Raw genomic sequence first — 25,214 nt, forward strand, 5'->3', positions numbered from 1 at the left:
TTTTTCCACCAACTGCATGTACATACAGTACACTGACTGTTACACTGCTCATGTGTTCCCTCTTTGGTCTAATTCCTGCTGTTTTAGCAAACTGCCAGGAATATTTGATCCTTCTGTTCCGAGTCTTTTGATCTTTTTTGATTCCCTGTCAGCTCTCGCCCTGCAGCTCGGAGTCCCAGTGAGCAGAGAACAACAAATGAATTAATTCCAGTGTTGTATCCAGCTGAAAATATAACACACCCAGGAGATCGTACAACATAACAACCGTTGAGTTGCGTTTGTACAGTATGTATCGTGTAACAGTGCACAGTTTCAAACTGATGACAGTTGTCCGATAAGGCTCATCAGGAACACTGTTTTTCGATAACTGTATTCGTGTATGTCGTTGTGAGTAATAGTTAAGCATATTTTAGGTAGCATTCTTTGCTGTTTCTCACTGTGAGGTGGGAGGGAGAAACAGAAGGAAACAGCTTGCCTGGCTCTGTCCAATGGTAAAAATGTTCCTAGACCCAGCCAGGAAATAGTCTGACACATCAACCTTTGTAATAAGTAAAGTTATTGTTTTTACTTTTTGGTTTTTGTAGAGATTGAACTCAAGAGACAACATGTCGTGATAATTGAGCTTCAGAGACGCGGGTTGGCGATTTATGTTACCTTTAAGCAGTTACCTTGGCATTTAGCTTACATACATTAGAGTGGCTAATAAATCTAATCACCTTACTTTTTGCAAGAAAGAAAATTTGCGTGTTCAGAGAATTTACAGCAGCTAAGGTGGCCTTCAAGGACAAAAAGCTAGTAACTAAAGAATGCATCATCCACTGCCTCAAGTCTTACCACAATATCAAGTCATGAGGGGAAGTTGTATTTAGCTATTGTACTTATTCTTCGTCTTCCAACAGGTGCCTTTCCAGCGGATACCCTAGGCTATATATTAAAAAACGCGTTTGGCCTTTCTGTAACACTTTAGAAACATGGCAGTGCAACATGGCAGCCTCCGTGGAGACATAAAACGCTCATTCTAAGGATATAAATTAAGAAAAAAAAACGTTTTATTTACATTTTTTTAATTTGATTATACACTAATAAAAACATACTGTGTACAATGAATATCATATTCCATTTCTACCAAGTCTGTGCTGAAAAGCGGAAATTATCTTGACACACTGCAACTTTAATCACTGACTTTAATAACTGAATGCTTAACACTACACCACTGCTTTCTAAAACTACAGATGATTGTTTCAATCACAGTAAGGTGTGAACTTGAAGACACATGAATATTTTTTAGATATGAGCAGTGAAGCAGACATAAATTCTATCACCACATCATAGGTCTTGACAGTGTGGTTTGTACATAGTTTGGAACACAAACTGGTTGTGTGTGTCCCTTCATTTGTGTGTGTGTGTGTGTGTGTGTGTGTGTGTGTGTGTGTGTGTGTGTGTGTGTGTGTGTGTGTGTGTGTGTGTGTGTGTGTGTGTGTGTGTGTGTGTGTGTGTGTGTGTGTGTGTGTGTGTGTATGTGTGTGTGTGTGTGTGTTTGTGAACATGTGTGTGTGTGTGTGTGTGTGTGTGTGTGTGTGTGACCTCATAATGAGTTAAGCATAGAACCGCTGACGTCGTCCTCCGAGCCGAGCCGAGGGGAGTTTTTGGGAGACCACTGCGAGTGGAACTCCTTTGCGAGGCTGAGCTGTAACCTGAAGCCAAAAGAGAGAAGTGAGCGAGAGAGAAAGAAAGAAAGTTAAAAGAGAGAGAGAGAGAGAGAAGGAGAAATGGACGGAGGGAGGGGGAGGGAAGGAACCAAAGTGCTGAGGGAAGGTGATGTCAGCTGAGTTCAGAAAGTAAACAGAGTTCCAGACTGCAGCATGCTGTCTGCGGGACGGGGACTGCAGCTGGGGCAAACCCATGGGAGCACCCATAACAAAACCCCCTGGAGCGACACCTTGAAGGAGGGCTGGTTCCTCTTCATATTCCTCTTCATCCACATCTCCTTGCCCCAAGGGACAGCCTTGCCCTACGGTAAGAGACCAGCAGGGCAAAGACTTTACCGTCAATGCTCTTCTTCTCCTTCTTTCCCCCCCCCCGTCTCACACTGTCTCTATGATTGGAACATGGTTTATGTTCTTTGTTCTCAAAAAAGCCGGCATCAGCACTCTCTCCATCCTTTGTGATCCTTTAGGAGCATAACAGCGCTCGGCCAGGCTTGTAAAAAGGAGAGCCACAGAGAGACAGTGATGTAAAATCCAACTTTTATTTCCAAAGGGCAGCCAGGAAAAAACAGCACTGACAAGTTTGTGCAATTCTTTTGTCTTTACAACATTGGCTGTGAGAAATACAGGGGGAGAGATTCTCCTGTGGGTTGTTGTTTACTGTCCTATTAAAACAAGGACTCGGTGATCTTCATACTCCTCTCTACTCTCTGCAGTTGTTTTCATGTGAAATAAAAGTGAGGTGTGTTTTTCTGCTCTCAGATAGAAGACAGCAACAGTTGGATGTGGCCAACCACACATTCCTCGAGGTAAAGTAAGGCAGTTAAAGTCCTAATAGACTTGTTGAATCTTGGCACTTATTTCCTTTTGTGCAAGCTCCTCTTTAAATGCTTAAAGAGTGTTTGTTATGGGTGAGTTTCCCCTGAGATTGAGAATGTGTCTTTGCCTGTTTACCCTCCATGACCATTTGAACTGCTGAAGGAAGACATGAGTCAGGTTTGAGTCAATCTTGCCGGCTTTGGTAATGTGTGCACCATACGCCTTCTCCGAGACTCCCAACCAAAACCTCTGCCCGATGTCTGGTTCCTCTTAGCGCGGTTACCACACAGTAAAGAGATACTTTCAATTTGTAATCTGGGTGAATGTGGCAAAGGGCTGGGCACAGCCCAGCTTCGTAACACTGCAACGATTATGAGAGTTCCCTCTGTCAGATTTATTTACTTACTTGTTATTGTCTGAGTCACTTATTCTAAGTAAGCAAGGCTTGTTTTGTTATTGAGTAAAATCAGCTGATGATGAGTTGTTCTCATTGGGCAACCAAAGAAAAGTGTTTCCTTTTTTTAAAAGCAGGGCAGAGGTGTTTACATGCAATTCCTGACTGTGTAGAGATGTCTGTGTTTGTGTTTTTTTTTTGTGTGTGTGTGTGTGTGTGTGTGTGTGGGGGGGGGGGGGGGGGGTTTGTCCATTTGTGCATGTTTAGGTGTCCCTACTGAGGCATCTTTGATCTCTGTAAGGTTTCCTGTTCAGCATCCTCCACACAGCGGACTCATCCAATGATCTGTCCTCTTGGCATACTCTCCTTAAAGCTTGTTTAACTAAAGTCCACTGGGAAGCTGTCTGAGCTACTGGGTAGTCAGTGTTCCGCAATAAACAAAGGCTAGCATATGTATAAAAAAACATTGGAGTAATCTTGGCATAGAATCTAGCTACAAGAAGATTGTACATTTGGAAAAAAATTGTGTGTCATATGAGACTCTAGGTCATTTGGAGTTTAGGAATGAAATGTTGTAGAATTGTGCGCATCTCAGACTCTTGTTTTGACCTACATATTGATGTGCTTACATACCATTTCATCAATGGGGATAATAGAGTGATAGGATATTTCATTTGATTGGTGGTTTCCTAGAGGAAGAAAGTTTATTTAAAGAAACCTGCAGGATGACCAATGGGATCAGCTTTTCGGATCGGGCTACAACCAGATACACAAAATCCCAAAGAGCTCCTTGGGGAGTTTGCTTGTCTGCCTGACAGCAAAATCACTCTAACCTCAAAATACCAGACAGCTGCTGTGGGCAGTAGGCAAAAGGAATTGTACACTTGCGCGTGCATGCACCATACGTGCACTTACTTTTCCATGGCATGTTGCCATTAAATAAGCACCACTTTGTCAGGAGGAAACAAATGATTTGGTAGTGGATACATACTGTATGTTGTAACTTGTTATTCAATGTACAGGGAAATGTTATTTTCTGACAGAGTTCTCAACTTATATGGCAGGAAACAAGTCTGACTCAATGATGTTGTGGCTAGGACTATGCAAAGCAGCATGGTCAAATAAAACTTACACTGACTACATTGCCAGATGCCAGTAGGGATAAGTGTGAAAACATGCAAAGCAATAGTTTGACATTTTGGAAAATGTCTTTCAGAGTTATGCCTCCCTGTTTAATGTGAAATTATACCTCCAGTTAGCTTAGCTTAGGAGAACAAACGGAAACAGGGGGAAAAAGCTAGCATGCTCTGTCCAAAGGTGACAAAGTCACCATCCAGCACGTATTAAGCTAAATAATCAAAATTATGTATGTGTGTAATATGGCTGAATTTTACAGATGGTTCTACCGGACTGTTTCGAGGTCAGTTAACTCCCTGGAGTCACCTTGACTTAAAGCCTCTAGGGAGTGACTTAATCCCTGTAGCTAAAACCACAACAGGACATTTTGTTTAATTCAGTTTTACACTTTAAAGCAAAGCTAGCTGTTTACACCTGTTTCCAGTCTTAGTGCTGAGCTTCTTTTACTGCTGATGGTAGCTTCATAGTCCCCATATAATCAATAAATGAAATCAATTTTCTGATCTATAAATTCAAATTCAAATAAAACATTTTTTATTTGTCCCCAGGGGGCAATTGAGGGCACATAGAGCAGCAGCAATCGCCAATAAAGTAAAGCCTACAAGCATATTTCCCCAAATGTTGAGCTATTAAATAACTGTTACATGTGCATATACTGTATACCACATGTCCAATGTAGGTGACTCAGCTATAGCATTGTGTTGGGTTTGATAAGCTTGTATAACATATCTTTAACTTCTCACTGGCCTCTGCTTAAGTCATCATTGTACTGTGCTCTTTATCTGTGTGTGTAGTTAAACATAGCTTAGCAATGTCAGTTGTGCATCAAGACAAGACTCAGGATGAGGAAAATACAGCTTCTGAGCAGTGAGCATGAAAAAACAAACTAGACAATAGCTGGTTGAAATGCCACAGAAGGGCAGACGTGTGCCCTGCTGTATTTCAGATAATATTTTAAAATCAAAATAGTCATCTGAGACGCAGGCAGTGCTTTGCTGTTCATGTGAACTGGAGCAAAAGTGGATGCTAAAGCATAATTATATGAAATAAAAAATCACGGGCTGACCTTGGGTTTTATTCTTAGCTGTGTAGAGAAGAAAAATGATAGCACCGTTTTGGGCTGACACAGGTGTGTGAGTCACTTGTACGGTTCAAATTCAGCCCATGCAGCACATTTTTTAATGCAGCAGGGTAACAATTTATTAATACTGTTGCTGGTTTTTACAGGGCTTGTGAAATAGTCGTGTGCATCTCCGTGTGCCTTACGTTTGCACAGATTCAATAAGGTAATACAAAATGATTCAGAACAGGACTCGAGAACTTCCATGACCACTGTTCTGCCTTTTATAATGATGTCAATCTTTGGATCCACATCAAAGGTGTGCAGCTGAGCCATGCGACCTGGGCCTGTAGGGCCTGTGATTGGGTAGGAGTGCTTTGTGACAAGGGGAGGTCTCCCGCCAGGCAAACGTCTGTTGTCGTGCCTGTGTCACTGCTATTTTCATTTCTATGGCTCCTTGACATGCATGTTGAGGAAAACACTCAGGAGTGCAACATCTGGAATGGAAAAAACAGATAGGACTTATATAAGAGCAGACAAGCTGAACAACCCATACACAAATCTGCATGCTTAGCTGAAGGACAGGAGGGAAAAAAACATTTGTGTTTCTATGGCTCGGTGCCGTGTCTTCTCACACAGATAATAGTTATGTGTTCACCGGGGAAATATGTAGACACTCTCACATACACCAACACATAAACATCAGATGGGCTGGATGGAAAGGATGTTAGAGACAAAATAAAGAAGGAAATGTTATCAGATGAATTTCCCCCTTTAACAGACTCAGGTTAAATTACAGGTCTGGGGAACTGAGAATTGGGATAAATGGCATGACATTTTACAAGCTCATGCCACTGTTTTCAGCCATTACATATGTGTATGTGTCTGAGTGTCTTCTTTTGCAAAAAACAAAGCATTGTGTCCATAGATTATGAAAAAGGAATGATATTGATAGCCTTAATGCTCAAATAGTGAAGGCCAGACATACATAGTTATGCTCTGACAAACCCATCGCTTCTTCTTGTGCACATGCACTTCCCCACCTGTTCAGACCTTATCCAAGCTGCTGTAAAAACCCCTCATGAAATTGTTACTGCCCAGGCAGGTGCTGACCTGGAAGCCTCACAGATGTGTTTTTACAAGGCAGTATGCTTATGCTCAAATTATTAATTACAATCACCATGGGGTGCAAGCAAAGGCACAGTTAAGTAAAAAGGAACTAGCGTTGTGAATGAGTTAACACTTATTGGAGAAGCGATAGCTCTTTGAAAAAAAACAAAAATAAAGTTGCATTCCAGCATGTGTCCAGCACTGGGGGAAAAACCTCACAGTCAAGCTTCAGAAAACAATCTTATCTCGCCAGAGCTGGAGGTCAGCAAACTGAATCGGTCCACAGCGAATAAACACTGAAACAGCTTGAGCAACACATGCTCTTTCATGACAACTGACCGACTGAAGTGAGACAGAAAATGAATTTCCAGGCATAAGCATACATTAGGATCCGTTCCCTTCCACTATAAATCAGTGGTCTTCTCCATAAGTGTGGTGAGGACAGTTACAGCCAAAGGACGTAATTCACCTACCTAAGGACAAGACACAGCAAAGATCCATGTAATGAGATTACCAGGCCAGCTCATAAAGTCATTTGACCCTTTCATCTTTATATCCTATAAATCTGGATTCACAGTCTCTCCGGCCGGCATCCTTTTGCTAAGGAAGCAGACAAGCTGTCCCATAAGAAGCACAGATGGTGTCAGCACCTCTCAATCCCCAGGTGGCAGGCATCACAGCTTTTTAAACACTGATTTCATGCGTGCTGTTGTTATTCTTTGGAAGGCGGCAGCTAACGGCAGCGGTTTATAGACTAAACTGTAAAATTGGTCGGCAACACAGTTGACAGTGGCTTTAATCCGTACCCTCTTGTTTAACAATACCCAGTCTCCCACTTATTTAATATGGGTCGTATTGCAATCATAGCAATCGTCATAGCGGTTAGAAAAACTTTCTTTCAACTTCATTGTAATGCGTGCGAGTGAAACCAGACCAGAGTTTGGACGGACGTCTGCTGTGCCAACACTAAACAAAGTCAGGCTATTCTGCAATAAATCATATGGTAGCTTCAATACATCACTTTATTATATATTGTTTTGTTTTTCTCATTCGAGGGAGTCACATGATGTCACTGGAGTCTGCGTAGATTAGGGCTGAAGATGACAAATAATAAGGAATATATAAAGAATATAAAAAAATGTTAGAGAGCGGAGTTAGAATGAAATAGGTTAACAAGATCTCTGTAGCCCGCTCTTCATCTCTCTTATGTTAAGGCTTCATTAGCTGCTACTAGAATAACTTGCCCTAATCTTCCATGGATCAAGTGGTGTAGTTGCATTGTGGGTAATGATGCTCCAGGTTTTGTAACGGAAGAACTATGTGTGAAATCAAAGAGAAAGCAGAATTATTGGTTCTGCTCGATGATCGATTTTGACTTTTTTTGTGATTCCGAAAAAGGTTATACGAGTGCAATGCTAAATCTTTGGAGTATTATTTTAAAGGAAGCACTAGACTTTTAAAATGTATTTAATGTTGATTTTACTGACATACTATATATTGAGGAAAAACAATTAAGCCCGTAAAAAAACAGCTTTTTACTTACTGTACCATTCATTGACTGAAGTGTAAGCCTAGTTGTTTGTGACTCACAGTAGGCATAATGGATGATAGCACTCTTTGCACATTGTCCTCTTCCTGTCTCAACGGACGTCTCTCTAAAACACACTCCGTGCCCACATCATAGATGATTGTGGTTCTTACACTTGGTGAAAATAAATCCACAAAAATGACTGTTTTCAGAACACTGAGCTTCTCTGTTTTTCATCGCGGGGGTGGGGGGGGGGGCAAGCGAAGTGAAAGAAGACAATGTGTGAATGTCTGCTTTGATTAAAAAACAAAACATATGGGTTGTAAGTGTACATTGCTTTTAACCACAAGAAAGCAGTACTGGCGGTAAGTGTTACCAGCATGGGCATTGGGCAAGGGAACTGGAGTGTGTGGGCGCCATTGGACCGCGAATCGTAGAAGGACTCTAAATCATAGTTCTAAGATGTATAACACGCCATGCCAAAATGACCGTTGCTTGTTGAACATGCTATAAATGTAATAAACAAATCCAGCCGAGCTCACATTATCAGAACAGTAAACGACCGCGGGGACAGACAGGAGTCATTAAACAGCTAAACGACTGCAACAGCCTTATGAATCACAAACGCCCGCCCTTAAACGCCGCACAAGTTGACCTAATGGCTTCGCACAACCTACACTCTCTCTATTTGATTAATGACAGTGTGTATGCCGTACTTCACTGTGTCTTCTAGTAGAAATAGCTGAGGATGAAGGCCAGATTGTAGCCGGACTGAGACACAATTTATGATATCATTAATGTGGAAGGACAGCAGCAGGGATGACTCAGAGCATTCCAAGACATCTGCGCTTGTCCTTTCTAGTTGACTGTCCCTCTGCAAACAACCGCTTACGGGATTAATCAGTTTTAGATGTTGCTTTTGTTTGTCCGTGCATTTTAAGTCTCTGTGTCTAATTAGCAAAAAAAATTAAAATAAATAACAGACCCAAGCCAAAGGCAATTTCCTTTTTTAGATTGAAAAGTATTGGGAAGGGTAAATGGTGGGAGTGTAGGGCCCAGGGCAGAGAGGTTATAATGATTGCAGGGCGGGCAGGAGGGTACAACAAAATGCTGGAGCGACACTGTGCCAAGTCTGAAGAGCAGCTTCTGTTAGTTCTCCCTCCGCATCTGCCACAAGAGAATTTCCACTTGTCTGTTTAGGCTTTTAAATCCACTGTTACGTAATCATAAGCACTCAGGCTCAAAGGTCCTCGAATCGCATGGGTTCCAATCCAATTAACCGTTGCATTCAGTGGATAAAAATGTTACAAAGAAGTGTTCTTACACTGGGGGCCATGCATTGCTTTTCTGGTGATTTGTCTCTATTCCATGACATGTCTGATATAATGTAGTATGACGAGAACACACCGAGGAGCTTAAACGACTGAAAAGACTTGCCCTCTCCGAAGTAAGGAGCTTGCAAACATATGGCTGTGGAAATAACCAGGGAAGCCGGTGCAGAGCAGCCTCAGATAAACACTGAACTCGCCAAAATCCTTCTGCTGACCGTAATATATTTGGCATATTTTTCTCTACGCTTGACTCACCTTCCGCTCATTTCCTGTACACGTTTGAAATGATGGTTACGTAAACAAAACACAAAAATGAGTTTCCTGCTTGCTTGTCAGAGTGATTTTTGCTGAAGTTGCTGACCCTGATGTATTGCCTTTGTTTAGATTACAGGTATTTGTACAACCACTGCCCGGGCCCAGAGTGGAACGTGATGTGCAGAGGCTGCTGCGAGTACGATGTGATCCGCTGTAAATGCCCCCTGCAGGGTACTCCGGTGGGCTACGCCGTGCCCTGTTGCCGCAATGCCATCAATGAATGTGACCCCTGCATCATCCATCCAGGTGAAACCCCCAGCAAATATATTCCTATTTGAATGTGTCCTTCAATTTGCACACTTCTTCACTTGAACAGAAAAAAAGTTGCCAGAACTTCCACATTTCAACATTCTGTATACATCTGTTGATTCCAGTCAGCCCATAAACCTTTATCCTTCAAAATCGTATTTCAGTGATATCTGCAATGTGGTTTGCGCAGAGCCAAGACCAAGTGCTGTCTATTAACTGCACAGCTCGTTGAATTAACATTACAAACAGTATGACAAAAATCCCTAAATTATATACAGTATATATATAATATATACAGTGTGTGTCTATTCATGTCTCCAGGACCAACCCATCCTTACCCATCCTAGCTTCTTACCTTGACTAACTCTGTCCTTCTTTAATTAGTGCGGCAGTGAACGAACACACTTGATTTGTGAATGAAATGGGTGCAAACTTGTTTGTGTTGATACAAACAATACAATCGCCTGGGGATGTCTGCACATGTGCTACACATCAGGCATCCAAACTATGGCTTTAATTTGTATTTATTTTATTTTTTACTACATGCCATTCGTCTAAAGAACGTGTACCTTTATTTTCTTCACAGCTTGACTTTACTAATGTTTCCCTTTTTATAGATAAAAAACAGCTGTTCAGAATCGAATAGATACAGTACCTGTACATTATGTTTAACTGTTTAACAACAACAAATGTTTGCAGCCTTGCATACAATTATGACTCCCCCAGCCTCCAGGCCATTTGTTGTTAAAATCCATACCTGTACTTGGGTAATTTCAGACCCTTCTATAGCAGTGTATTAAAAAAGCCATCCTCCGAGGAATCCCTATGAGGTGGGTTTCTCCACATTTCTATGTCAGGAAATAGCAATATGTTTGTACAGTCTGTTGTAGTGACAGATGAGCCTAATGAGTTTAGCAGTGTTGATTTTTAAGGAAACATGGCATGGGTCTCACACGGCTTGAGCTGTCTGGGGAAAGTGTTCCCTATTCTAACAATAAACGATAACGATAGCTTGACTCCTGTTTTGCTGTAATTCTCTTTCTCTTTCTTTCAGGTTGCAGTATATTTGAGAACTGTAAGCGCTGTAACAATGGGACATGGGGGCCAAGGGATGACTTCTTCATTCGTGGCAAATACTGTGCTGAGTGTCGGCCTGGCTGGTCCGGTGGAGATTGCTTGAGTAAGTCACCTCGTTCTCCCAATTGGCAGATCCTCCATGGCTTTACTATAAATGCTTTATATTTAAGTGAAATGAATACAATGCTTTGTAAGTTATTTCCTTCCCTGCTGATCTATCTCCATCTGGGACCAATATACAGCTATTATTAAAGGTCACCGATCATGCTCATTTTCAGGTTCAACATTTTAATTTGGGTTTCTACTGGAAAAAACTGTTTTCATTGTGTAGTGTCCAAAAAAATCCTTAATATTCTTACAGTGCCATTGCTGAATCTCTTCCTTTCAGCCTCTGTCTGAAACACTCTGTTTTAGTCCCGCCTTCCAATAGCTTGGTCTGCTCTGATTGGCCAGGTCCTCCGTGAGCACGGTTACTGCCCGGCTGCTCAATTTGGCAGACTCCCGGTTAGATTCAGGGGAATCTGGGGGCGTGCTTATCACATGTGTCCTGTAGCGTTAGGTTAAGTCGGTAATGAGGGTGCGTGGCTTCTCCCTTTATGACATCATTAGTGGAGAGAAATCTGATTTGGGTTTTTTTGAACACAGGTTTTCAGAAAGGTACAGGTGGGGAAAGAGAGAGAGGGTTGTTTTCCTCATACTTGGGGAGTCTCTACACACAGGGGACCCATATTAATATTGTTAAACTATGAAAAGGTGCATTTTGCATAATAGGTGACCTTTAACTAACTGAAACAACATTGGGGAATCCCATAAAACAATTTAATACGTACCTTTTGGACACTGTAGCTTTTCCCAATATGCAAATATTCAGCCAAGGGGCACAACAAACATGCATTTAATTAAAAGCAGAACCTGGAAGGAGTGCTGAATGCCTTTGTTGCCCCCATGTGAGTTGTGTTTACGCTTCTTAATGTTGTTGAGAGCAACACAGTGTTGTTGTTTTTTTCTTTACAATGGCTTTGGAAACTCAAATGTAATTGCTTTTGGTTCGTATGGTAACCAAAACAGCTGAATGTTAACCCTCAAACTAATACTTAAGCTCTAATTAGCAGCCTCTGAATTTTAAATACCACACCACTCTCCAAAATGGAATTCTTTCCCATGTGTTTTTCAGAGTGCGGGGGTGTGATTCGTAAACGGCAAGGCCACTTGGTGCTGGAGAGTTACCCCAACAATGCTCGCTGTGAGTGGACCATACAGGTGGACCGTCCCTTTACCATAGAACTCAGGTGAGACCACAAATACTCTGCTTCTGTTGTTCCTTTAGTCACCATTTACCTGCCTGTGTCATTAGAGCAGATCTGGGAGGTAATATCACTGAGTTAAAGTTAATGTTAACGTTAACATGCAGGTATAACATTTACCATGTCCGATATTGTTGTGGTTAAGGTATTAGCATGCTACAGTAGTACTAAACCCAAAATACAGCTGAGGTTGGGAATATCATTAGATTGCAGGCAATACAATAGTTGTTGAGATATTTCAGTGTGATTCAATGTGGTCGACCAAGGAACAATCAAACACATGTTTATATCCTTAAAGGGGTGTCACTATTGTCCGTGGCTAAAATCATATTAAAAGAAGTCCCCTAGTTATTCCAAATAATCCACACAACTTTGCCATCAGCAGTTTTCACTGGAACTACTTTCAACTTAAGAATTCCAATGACACCATGCTGAAGTGAACAAGTAATATTTTATACGGATAAAATGATCACAGTTTACATATACGTATGCGCATGCTGGAAATGGGAGAATACTGCAAACCTTTGCTTACATAAAGTTAAAATCGCCACCGTTGCATCTGGCATCAAAGAGTCCAAGGGTTTTTGTGATCTCCATTGTCCATCTGTAATAGACATTAACAGCTGGCCTGCTTAAGTCACATTTCCACTCGGTTCAGATATTTCTACAAGATGTTTTTCATGGACAGATGGCAAGTCCACAGCAACGTTTGGAAACCACAACATTCCCTTTTTTTCAAGAAAGGTTATTTTGTTTCAGTCCAGTGATAACTTTCTATTTCTGTCACTTTCTCCATTACACATACAGCAATTTACAGGCGAGCATTTTGTGCAGGGTTTTAGCAGAACAAAAGCCCTATATAGTTAGATACAGGCTAGGCATGTACATTGCATATGGAACTGGTTTGCTGTGTGCATAAAATACATTTAACGATTCCAAGTATTTTCTGCTGTATATTATGCCTTGCATTAAACTGAACAACCATGACATGTGTCATGCATGTTGCTAGGTTGGATTAGTTATGTGATGACGATGAAATATCAAAACAGAGAAAAATAATATGCCAAATTCTTATGTCAATTCAAGAATCCCCTGAAGTGAAAAAGAACTACTGTGCTCAGGAATATAATTATGGAAAGATATATGTCTGTATTTCTCTGCTTTCAGTCATGGAAGCTTGTGTACTGGCATCAGAGGCAACCTATTGACTCATTTACAGCTGGCATTCATTGTTGGGAGATCCTGCAGGCTAACATTTAGCATCACTGTATATGTCATTAGTCTAAGTCTCAGTGATCCAAGGGTCTCTGATAAAAGGGTCAAATTAGAGGCTTTGGGAGCATGCCAGTGTCTTGTATAAAGTTCATCAGTCCTTCATGTCCGGTCCAAAGTAAGGCTAAGGAGATTACATCTTAAATTGTCAGGAAGGGGAAAGGGGACTGCTTTGTTTTTCTTATGCCAGCTAGCATGCCCTCTCAATGTCACACTCTAATTACAGCTGGACCAAACGACTCATGAATTCAAAGTGTATGCAAATGTATCATAACAGTCATTATACTGAACAGAATTTTTGATTTAATAAACAACTCCTTTTCTTCATATGTGTTCCATTTCATCTAAAGTTACTCCTCCCCTGCGAACAACTAAACTCCCATTAATCTATGTTACATTTAAAACAAACAGAAAATAATCCTGGTTAAAATAAGAAACATTTCACTCACCATTTCTAAAAGTGACTTGGGTTATAGTTGGACAAATCCCCGTTAGCAGCTGTGTATGTATTCAGTAGCTATCATTACGGTTGTTACTTTTTTGCTGTCTATAGATTTTAAAGTGTCAGTACCATGCCAACATGGTCTGTCACTGCCAGAGAACACAGGCGCTCTCATTATCCAAGAAAACACTATTAAAGCAACACACCAAAAATATGAGTTCCAATGATTGATAGTTTAGTTTGTCACATTTTATTTTGAAAAAAGCCACTTCAGACTTGTCTTAAAACTAGTATGTTTATTTGTCAGACACTTTTTTGAATTTATTTTATTTTGTTATACTCCACCTCCCACTGACAGGTTCATGATGCTGAGTCTGGAGTTCCACAGCTCTTGTCGCTATGACTACGTGGAGGTCCGAGACGGTGACAGCATCCGCTCGCGTGTAATTGGTCGATTCTGCGGGAACAGCAGACCCGTCCCAGTCCAGAGCTCTGGCAACAGTCTACACATCCTCTTTGTGTCCGATGGTTACAAGAACTTTGATGGATTCTTTGCCACTTTCCAGGAGAGCTCAGGCAGGTCAAATAACGGTGTCATCAAACAACGACAACAACAAGACTGCTATTACTAATATATTATGTATTTGCTACCAATAACTTATTTCTCTTCATTGACCGCAACCAATGCAAGCAAGTTTTCCAAGGCACTCACAGTACAGTGTAAGACCCATTAACAGTACATGATTGATACCTACAAGAACTAAAAGGCTTCGTCACTGTGTTGAGCCTGCTAACAGCCTGTTGATAAATTGACGACTGACCAAAATGTCTTCCAAATATGTCCTCATTCTCACACACGAACACACTCGCATAAGTTACCAGATGCTTAGCCAGACCTAATAAAAGTAAACAGAGGCTTTCTGTGTAAAATTGCCTAAATGCATTAAGAAATGGAAAGTAAAAGATGACATTTAAATGGTGCCAGCTTTGGATTATGAATCCCTTGATGTAGCTTGGTGTGGGCCATTTTTCTTGGATTGTACCATTAAAATGGTAATAAATTCAACATTTGGTTCTGTACCCTAATGTCACGCACTTTTTGTTTACAGCTTGCAGCTCCTCTCCTTGCCTGCACGATGGGACTTGTATCCTGGACAGTTCTTACACGTACCACTGTGCCTGTCTGGCTGGCTACACAGGCAAAAGGTGTGAAAATGGTGAGTCTCTAACCCATCTTGAAAAATGCTGGTATTCCATGTTTTAATATAAATGCCGGCAGGGAAGAATAAATCTGTCTTTAGGCCATGTAAATGAGGGTCACCCCTCAATTGGTCTCTCGAGGATAAATAAAAGTTAAATGAAAATACAGTAGGCATGACTTGAGTTTTCCATCTCTCATAGCATCTGAAAAACTTTTGTCTTACTGTATTGACACTTACGAAATGTCAAAATGATTTAATAAGTTTTGATCTGAAATTGGACACACCCAGTTATGACAAACATTGTGAGAAATGACTTCTTCCTGAAGGACTTTTGTTGCTGTTGTTCCTGCCCAGAGGCAAGGCGATGATTCACTTTCACAAGGGAGAGGTCTGTGGTTTGGACTAGGTTCAGACCAGCTGGCTTCTCGGTCCATGCAGTTCCAGCTATGGTTTCGGTCAATCGGCTAATTAAAAAAATATATATTGGAAAATAAGTTGTTTCAAAACATGGGCTGGCAATCCTAATGCCCCTCATACAAGTATGTGTGCGGGAAATGACAGTAAGCAGCCTTGAACCAGCTAATGCATGAACCCATAATGCTTTGCATGGATAGATAAGATGACGGGCTAATCAACTGACCTCACTAAAAGAAAGGAAAGGTGGAAAAATGCTCCAACAAAATATATAGAAAATCAAGAATGTTTGTTAATAAATGTCATCAAACTCTTTTTATCTAAACATGCCATTTTAAATCAGTGCATCATTTCTTCACCACACACAATAGCAAAGCTCCATAATGTCATGTAGAGTATGCCCTACCCATATACTGCTCAATCAGGGTTTGGTTGCCGTTCAAGGTATTTCATTTATGAGTGACTGCACCCGAACTTGTGTTTTTATATCCAATACACCTCCCTTAAGGTCTTGCAAAAACAGACTTCCTGAACCCCACACACTTTTTTTTTTCTTCTTGTGGTGGCATTTTCAGGGCTAAATTTGAGTCCATAAAACTGATGGTGGAACAATTCTGCTTCTGTAACACAAGCCAGCAGGAGAAACCAGTAAAAAAAAAGGCAGGAGTTTCATTCCACACAGTGTCCATTCATCTGTACTACCATGAGCTGTTCATTTCAATGGAAGAGACCTGGAATCACGCTAATGTCATTGTGTAGAGGAAATGTAGTCTACACTTATGCCACAGATTCAGATGGATCATTTTAAGAATGAATCTGCTATATTCTGTATTTTTTGTTTCCAATCATCAACCTGTCATTTGTCTTAAGCCTAAACTGAAACTCATTCTGTATGAGGGAATCTTGTCATATTATCGTATAAGCTCAAAGTAAGGAAAAAAATATCTTCCCTTTTCTTTTTCCTCTCTGGCAAAGCTTAATCCCTTCTTGAGTCTGATCTGATTTGGAGTGCAGTGTTCAGCATAGTTTCCAAGGCAATTCACCAAAAAAAAAGGAATGATGATGATTTACGTACACATTCCAGTCTAAAAACTGCAGACTCTCTTTATGTCTGTCTGTGGCCAAAATCTGACACGGACGATGGATCATTTAAGTGCAATACAACTTGCCCACATCACCACAGGATGCTTCAACTGTTTTTAAAAGACATACAGAAGGAGGTCAACTACAGTTTACTTTTTCCCTTTTTGTTGGCCAAACACCATTCTCCATCTGTTGAGGGACTTAAGGTCGCAAGGCCAAAAAACGCCCAGAATGTAGGGAGGGTTCCTTGGTTATGAAGTTATGTAAAAACCACAGTCAGTGCAATCAATGGATCTGTCCCAACTTTATTATAGTATTGTAATGGTATGATAACAGTGTTAACATGGCTCTCAGTTTTCGTGAACTTGTTTGTGGGTGGCGTAATCTTTCAATACATTATGTGTGCCTGCAATTGAAGTTTTATTTTTTGACTTGGATACTGTTATTTTTTTTTGCAGTAGGTTGTCACATTAAACACAGAATTCCACCACCACATTACCAATCTCTACTATCCCGCTCCATAAAAAACACGTTTACAACAATGGAAAATGGAACAGTCTAACTAAAGCTCTTTTATTGCTTCTATTTCTTCCTCGTTTACAAGATACGTGTGGAAGTCTTGCTGTGAACCATTCACACTTTACCAGGATGGGATGAAATTATTCATTAATGAGCCTCGGAGGTAGCAGGCTACGCTAATTTAAAGCTCCGCTGAGATTTTGGTTTGCGAGCTACCTGTCTGACCTATAAACACCTACAAGCTTGGAACACACCATAGGTCTCTTTGTGTGGTCTTGAGGAATGCCACAGATGCCTCCCAAATCCTATTGACATTGTAACTTTGACAATCCAGCGTGAGGAATTAAGAAGCAGGAAAATAAGACAGCATGTTTGCATGAATAACACTTTCATGCTTGTTGTTCCACTCCAGTGTTGGGATGCCACAGGCCTCCAGTGCCCACCCATGGATCCACACAGGGCTTGTTTCATCACTCAGGGGCGCGCATCACTTTCATCTGTGACACTGGCTTTGAGCTGCGGGGGTTTCGTACTGCCATCTGCTTGAGTGATGGCACATGGAGTGCCCCTGCCCCAGATTGTGGTAAGAAAATAACGTGGATTGTTTATTTCTCTCAAATAAATAACAATTAAGGATCTGGGAAATATCATATGCGTACCATTTGCTTGTTTCTGGTTGTGATGCATGGACAATTTGCAACTTGTAAAATCCTATTTTTTCTTAATTGTCCCTAGTACCAGTGGAAAGAGTCTGTAGTTTACCACCCAAGCCAAGACATGGGGACCACTTCTTGGTTTATGGACCCAATGACGTCCTCATTGCCCTACAGTACATGTGCTACCAGCCCTATGAACTCAGTGGGGGCTCCCAGAGAACCTGCCTCCCTAACAACACCTGGAGTGGGACTTCTCCTGTTTGCACCCAAGGTCAGACAAAGTTTCTTAAATAATGCAGATTGAAAAGGAAATGGATAAGCCAGTACAGTTAATTTGACTTTAAAAAAATATATAATGATAAAGGTATTAAATGGGCTCAGAAAATGAGTCATTCAGCCTGGCCAGCCAACTTTGGACAAAAAGATTTGCTATCAGCTGCTAACAGACAATTGGTTAATGCTCTTTCTTTTCTCTTCTTAATTCCACAGTTAATAACACTCTTACTGAAGCAGAAAAGGACAAAGACAAGGCGAAAGAGACAGAACCGGATATATACACTGACAAAGATATCGGCAAAACTAAAGAGAAAGGTCAAGAAAACACAACTAGAGAAGTAGAAGAAAGTTTTGGAGGGGATGATATAAACACTGGGCGGCAGAATCCAACAGCCGTGGACGGAGAAGACAAATACGCTGGCACTATTCCAGAGATAACTGCGGGTGAGGGTGGGAACGAGGGAGAGCCAGAGGAAAGAAAGAGTGGCTCAGAGAAACCCAGCGGAGGCAGTAAAGATAAAGTGGATAGCGAAGGCCCGGACGACAGCCTGAACACAGTGGAGAAAAAGGAAGGGGGCCCAGACACGACCTCGGAGACGGGAAAGACCGACATCACGGAAATAGTCGTGATAAAAGACAAGGGACAAGAAGAGAAGGAGAGAAAAGAGGAGCAGGTGAATGGAAAGAAAGACAGGGACAAAGTGGGCCCCAACGACACCAAGCTGAAAACGGCCGTGGCCGAGGGCGAAACAAACACAGTGGAGATATTTCAGGTGGAAACGACGACAAAGAACAACACGGTCATAAAGGACACAGGGACGGACAATAACACCATAGGATCCCCAGAGCCCGAGAGGAAAATCATTCCCACCACCAGGGTCAACATTACACAGTACACCATGTACAGAGGGGGAGCTGGGGAGAGTGGGAAGGCAAAGGAAAAACCCACAGTTAAAGAGGACAAGCCGGAGGAGAGGGATCCCGCTGAGAAAACAAAGGAGGAGCTGGAGAGGGAGAGGCAGGAGAGAGAGAAAGAAAAGGAGAATGAAGCCAACCAGAGCTTCAACGGTAAGAGGACAAACTCATTGAGAAACAACAATAAGAAAAAGAGTAGTGTGGACCGTTTTCCCTAACCTATACTGTCTGTTCTCCCGTCCCGCAGAGAAAAGCTGCCCACCTCTCCCTCGCCCCTACCATGGCTACCACCAGCCGCTCCCCGGACTGCAGCCTGAAACAGTTGAGTTCTTCTGTAACCACTCCTATGGTCTCAGCGGCGATGCCCGACGTAGCTGCCAGCCAGATGGCACCTGGACTGGCAAACAGCCCCTCTGTGTCAGAGGTAAAATTATGTTAGTCGGTTGTGTGTTGTTACCGCATGGATATATACAGTAATTACCGCCTTCTGATAAAGTATACAATCTAAAGGGGGATTAAGGATTACACTGCAGACTCAATGTTTGATTTGACGATGAGAAAGACATTAACGGTGGAGTCAGCGATTCTGGAGAACGCTTGTTCAAAATCAGTGAATATCACACATAACAATCAGCTGCGTGTGTGCTTAAAGGAAATCTGGTGTCAATACACAGCTCTGTAAACGGGCATGTTGCTAGCTACGGTGGGCCCCCTTTGTTTACATACCCTTCGCTTACATACCAGGCTAACAGAACCTATTAACAATGGAGGTAGCTGAGCTAAGGAGTTATTCACTGATTAGGACTTAAGGTATATGGACAACAAGCATTCTCCAGAATTGCTGACTCCACCTTTAATAAGGGGTCATGGGTTTCTCAATGTATCATAGATATAGGCTAATGAGTTAACGTTTCTGAAACGCTGAATATATGCTAACGTTAAATGCCAGAGGGTAAAGGACTTTGCAGGACAATAATCCATTAGTCGGGAGCAGTAAAAGTTAATTAGTTCTTAATGGATTTTGGTCTGGGTGCTCTTCAGCTATTTGCCAAAAAGATAAGTGGTCGACCTGTCATTTGGCTTGACTTTCCCTGGGGATTTAAAGTGCTTCTGTGGGAGGATGTACATCAGCCAAAGGATCCTTTTTTCAGCTTGGTTTGATAGTTGTTTCAACATGTTGGGTAATACACTTTTCCTCTTTCTTTTACAAGATGAGACGATTGCTACAACTCTCATGTGTATATTAAACTACAGCCACGAGCCATTTATCTTATATGAAACTTAACATGGAGATTGAAACATGGCAAAGAGGCATGTTCGGAGGTAACAGAATCCACCTGCAGAAATTGCTATTTGCATCACTTTACCTTTGGTATGGAATAAACCAAGATATAATATGTTTATTAGTGAACTCTAGAGTTGCAGGTTGGATCCAGTCTTGGTTTCTAACCATTTCTAGTCTTTATTCTAGGCATGATAGTAAATCTATCAAAGCCAAGATTTACAAATTCTAAAGCCCTCAGAAAGTGATGAAGACATGCCACTTATTGTTAGAATTCAACACAGTCCATTCAGTTTGTTCCAGTTCCAGCAGGTCCACCTAAAACACAGCCGATGTTAATGGGACTTTGTGTGTTTATTTGCAGCATGTCGGGAGCCCAAAGTTTCAGAGCTGGTTAGACAAAGAGTCCTTCCACCTCAGGCACCATCCAGGTTTGTTTATTAATAACAGCAAACATGACTATAAGTAAAAAAAAAAAAAAACTATTTATATCCTTAAGCACTATATAATCTATAGTATTTTCTTCAGTTATTAATTAAGAATTTAAGAATGTAAAGCAACAACTGCCATTTCATACAGTACATAGTTTTTGTTTTCGTTTTTTGCGCTCACCTTCAAAGAAGGTCTATGTCTAAAAACCTTTGGCCTCTTCTTCTCCCCTTCAGAAAAACACCTTTGCACAAGCTCTACTTATCTGGGCCGGGCCGGCAGTTCCAGTCAGACGGCCCCACCAAAGGCCCTCCTGTGCTTTCCCAGCTGCCCCAGGGCTTTCACCACCTTTACACACACATTGAGTACGAATGCGCTTCCCAGTTCTACCAACACTCGGGCAGTTCTCGCCGAACCTGCTTGAAGACTGGGAAATGGAGCGGGCGTCATGTCTCCTGTTCACCAGGTGAGGGCAGCAGCGGACCACTAGTTGTCTGACTACTGGAAGGAACTGCCACACACTCACACTCTCACACAACAAACACACTTGACACACATTTCAACACAGAGGATATACACCCACATATCAACAATGTGTGTCTTTCTTCACACATCTCTTAGGCATTCCTGCCAGTTGTAGACCAATTATTACTATTCAATTAAAAGTCCCCCAAGCGACTGAGATGAAAAGCCAATACCTGACACAGCAGAGCAGTGAGATAGATGCAATGAGAGTTTAAATGATCGGGATCTTTGATTAAAAAAGCCCAATGAGGCAAATATGATATATTATACAGCTATATAAATGAAACTGATTTGATTTGATTTTGATTTGATCCAGTCACACTGCACCTTTCCCAGTAATACACAATGTCGCAAAAGACAATTATGATCCGGCATACCAAAGTTTGTCTTGACAAGTTCTTAATGTTTCAATTGCACTATTCATACAAAATAATACACTTTCTGTGTAGAAGAGTAGAACACACTGGGTTGGAGGCTTTGATTTATTTGAAGTTTTCCCAAAGCGGACTGCTCTTCATGGTCAGCCTGCCTTATTAAGAATCTGGAAAAGTGTTGGGTCTGTGAGCTGTGAAAACATTTGCCTGAAGACCATGTATTTAGTCTGTGTATATTACATGGTTGATGAACAGAAAGACGATGTTTGAATCCCCGTAGTGCGTTTTATTGGGATCGGTAAAACATACGTTAATGGCCCAAGTCAAGAGAGTCTTGGGAAAAAAATACACTAAGACTTCTTTCATGATTTGGTGGCTCTCACTTCAGAAGACTGTGTGGTCTGTGGTTATCTAACGTTGCTCCATCTATGCCACTGCTTTGCATTTTTGGCAAACGATCTTTAAAGTAGCAAGCGTATGTGTACATTTAAGATAAAGGCTCTCAGGAGGGGAAGGCCGATTCAAAGACAGTCCCACAGCAGCAAGTGTTGACACAGTCTCAGTATAAGTCTAATTTTTCCCTGTCCTCCTTTATCCCTCTCTACCTCTCTCTCTCTCTCTATCTCTTTTTCTCTCCTCTCATCCTGTCACCTCCTCAAGTGTGTGGGAAGCATCCCACCTTCGACCCAGAGAGGCCGGCAGAGGCTCACTGGCCTTGGCTGGCAGCCATCTACCGCCGCTCCACCAACAGAGCTGGGAAGAAGGTGACCAAGGCCGACAGCCATGCATGGTCCCAGAAGGGAAAAGCTGGGACAGGAAGTGGCAACAGTGATCAGGCTTCCGACTGGCAGCTGGTGTGCAGCGGGGCACTGTTGAACCAAAGGAGCGTGGTGGTCGCAGCCCACTGTGTGACGGAGCTCGGCAAGGTGTATCCCCTGGACGCAGCCAAGATCAAGGTGGTGGTAGGGAAGCACTACCGCGATGACCAAAGAGAAAGTAAAGGCCTTCAACACCTGAGGGTAAGTTACCGAAGGTTAGATGGTTTTCTAAAGAATCTTTTTAAAGGTCACCTTTTATGCAGCATGCACTCGTTCATGGTTTTTACAACATATGGGTCCTAAACTTTGAGAAAAACAACACTCTCTCTTTTTCCCCACCTTTCTGAAAACGTGTGTTCAAAAACCCCCAGTCACAGGGGGCGCCCTTAGCTCAGTTGGTGGGGCGTACCCCCCCCCCCCCCCCCGGGCCGGGCCCAGCAGCAGACCCGGGTTCGATTCCCACCCGCGGTCGTTCTCTGCATGTCACTCCCCTCTCTGCCCCATTTCACCTCTGTCTCTCTGCACTATCAATAAAGCATAAAAATGCCCAAAAAATACCTTAAAAAAACCCAGTCACAATCTCTCAGCTTATTACGTCATAAGGGGAGAATCCACATCCCCCTGATCTAACAGACAATTAGATTCAAACTGGCAGTTAGATTCAGGGCCAATCACACAAAAGTAGGCTGGGCTTAAAGAGACTTAAAACGGAGCGTTTTAGATAGAGGCTGAAAATGGGCGATTCAACATTGGCACTGTGAGAAATATAAAGGGGTTGTTCGGACACAACACCATCAAAAAAAGTTTTGAATATAAAACCCAAATTTAAATTTTTTAACCTGAAAACGAGCATACTACTATGTGACCCCTTTAACCAACCTCGCACAGTAAGTCTATCTCTTCCTCCCTTTTATAGGTGGCCTCCATAGCTGTTCACGCAAACTACGACCCCTACATTCTCGACTCTGACATTGCCGTGGTCAAGCTGCTGGACAAGGCACGGATCGGGGAGAAGGTGCAGCCCCTGTGCCTGTCAGACAACCAGGAGGGATTAGTAGACGTGACCTCTGGAACAGGGCTTGTGACGGGCTGGTCCCCGCTGCCTGATTCCTCGCTGGGCCCCGACGAGAGGGCGAGGGTGGGGAGCGTTCACCTCGCCGACGTGGTCCCGTGCGAGCAGCAGTACGCTCGTAACGGCGTGCCCGTCAGCGTCACGGACAATATGCTGTGTGCCAGCCAGAAGCCTGACTATGGGCCCTCTAACATATGTCCCTCTGACACTGGGGGAGTCCTGGTCCTCCCAGCCAGCAGCAGTATCAGCAGTAACCAGAAGCCCTCTCTGGGCTCTACTAAACAGGTGCAGGGACAGAGCAAAGACCTGTGGACACTCCTGGGACTGGTGAGCTTCGGCTACGACCAAGGGGAGTGCAATCCGGCCCTGTACACCGTCTACACGCACGTAGCCAACTTCAAAGACTGGATAGAGAGCAATATGAAATAATAATACAAAATTCTACTGACTGACCAACCTTCTTCCCCCTCCCCCCCCCTGTGCTTCTAATATATTTAAATGCCTTTTTATCTTCTCTTCCATCCGCCCTCTTCTCCCTTATGTTTGTCTGTATTTTAGCGTATTCCTCCTCTGTAATCTGTTTTTTCCTGGTCTTTATGCGCTAGGGCATTTTCCTCAATCAATACAGAAAGCACTGGAAACACTGGACAACACAGTGCTCTGAACTGAAGGGGGCGCTAACACATTAGATGTGGTGGGGGCATCAACCTTTCACCAGAAGACTTTTCAGTGCTCAGGTTCCAACAACCTGACGGTTACAGACTTGAAAATGACCAGAGAACCACATCTCAAGCCTCTGGGCTGGCTGATGATGTTTTTTGTTGTTGTACTCCTTAGTATGTATATATGTTGTAATGTACTCAAATACTCTATCAATTCATATGACTAACGAAGATGTACATATTGTACTGAAGGACAGAAAAACCTGGATGTTTTTCACTAAAGAAAATGTGGGTGTGGTAATGCGTGTCAGAGAGTGATTATTTTTTCGACCTTAGTGTAACATTCAGTGACTAGGAAGCTACACCTATGTTTCTACTGACTAGATACATATATAACGTAGTTCTTCTTATATTGAGATGATTTGTTTAGAAACGCTATATATTTGGAGCACACAGTAGGTTTGCACTGTGAAGCAGACAAATCCAGGTCACAGCGTCACCATTTTTTCACAACCATAAACGGGGCACGTTATTGACAGATCAATTCTTCTGTGCTCAAATGAAATCAATTACTTCCATTCTAACCCTCCTCCATTATTCAGTAGTGAGTTTACATAGATTGAGGAGGTGCAGCATATATCAACTTCCAAAAGGGGGCAATAAAGAACACATTATTACTTTATGTTTAGGAGCAGCAATATAGAGAGCCTGGTTCTGTTCGTTGGTTAATCTTTTTCTTAATTTGGTGATTTGAAAACAATATGCAACATCCATCTGCTTTCATGATTAAATCAACGTTAAAACATGTCAGTACTACTAACTATGAGAATTTCACTGGTAATATCTCGCATTTGGAAGTCTAAAAAATGAAAATAAACTGTTTTCAAAACAAGGCAATATAAAAAATAGATAGGGAACACAAAATGTGAAATACAACTATGTGCCAGCCTGTGAAGTTCTTTACATTTGATTAGGTGAACCTTAACTTAATATCCACCAGCTCCTAAGAGAAATATCAAGCCTGTAAGTTACTAAATGTTACACCATGTTCACTAGCTGCATGTCGCTACTCGTCTGTCATTTGAACTAACTGTCGACAGCTTGTTGACTATAAAGGATGAGGATTAGAGTTGCATAGCAAATCAGGAAGCTGACCAATGACCCCTTTCACACTGAATGTAGAAATTTGATTCATTGTAAATACATTTGATATCATACAAATAAATAAATGAAAGCTTTGTTA

At 42.0% G+C, this 25,214-nt stretch overlaps 1 protein-coding gene across 1 annotated transcript; it reads left to right on the forward strand.

The window, feature by feature from the left end:
* Window positions 1-1,821: 1,821 nt before the first annotated feature.
* pamr1b (peptidase domain containing associated with muscle regeneration 1b) lies at window positions 1,822-25,214 on the forward strand. Its single transcript, XM_080027332.1, has 14 exons — window positions 1,822-2,016; window positions 9,470-9,646; window positions 10,704-10,829; window positions 11,901-12,015; window positions 14,103-14,320; window positions 14,854-14,961; window positions 17,375-17,545; window positions 17,698-17,889; window positions 18,108-18,962; window positions 19,057-19,233; window positions 20,456-20,522; window positions 20,757-20,986; window positions 22,080-22,438; window positions 23,154-25,214. The coding sequence occupies exons 1-14, from the start codon at window positions 1,863-1,865 to the stop codon at window positions 23,736-23,738; spliced, it is 3,534 nt and encodes a 1,177-aa protein (XP_079883458.1). The 5' UTR covers window positions 1,822-1,862; the 3' UTR covers window positions 23,739-25,214.

The sequence above is a fragment of the Ammodytes marinus genome (genome assembly GCF_949987685.1).
Source record: "Ammodytes marinus genome assembly, chromosome: 5".
Classification (NCBI taxonomy): domain Eukaryota; kingdom Metazoa; phylum Chordata; class Actinopteri; order Uranoscopiformes; family Ammodytidae; genus Ammodytes; species Ammodytes marinus.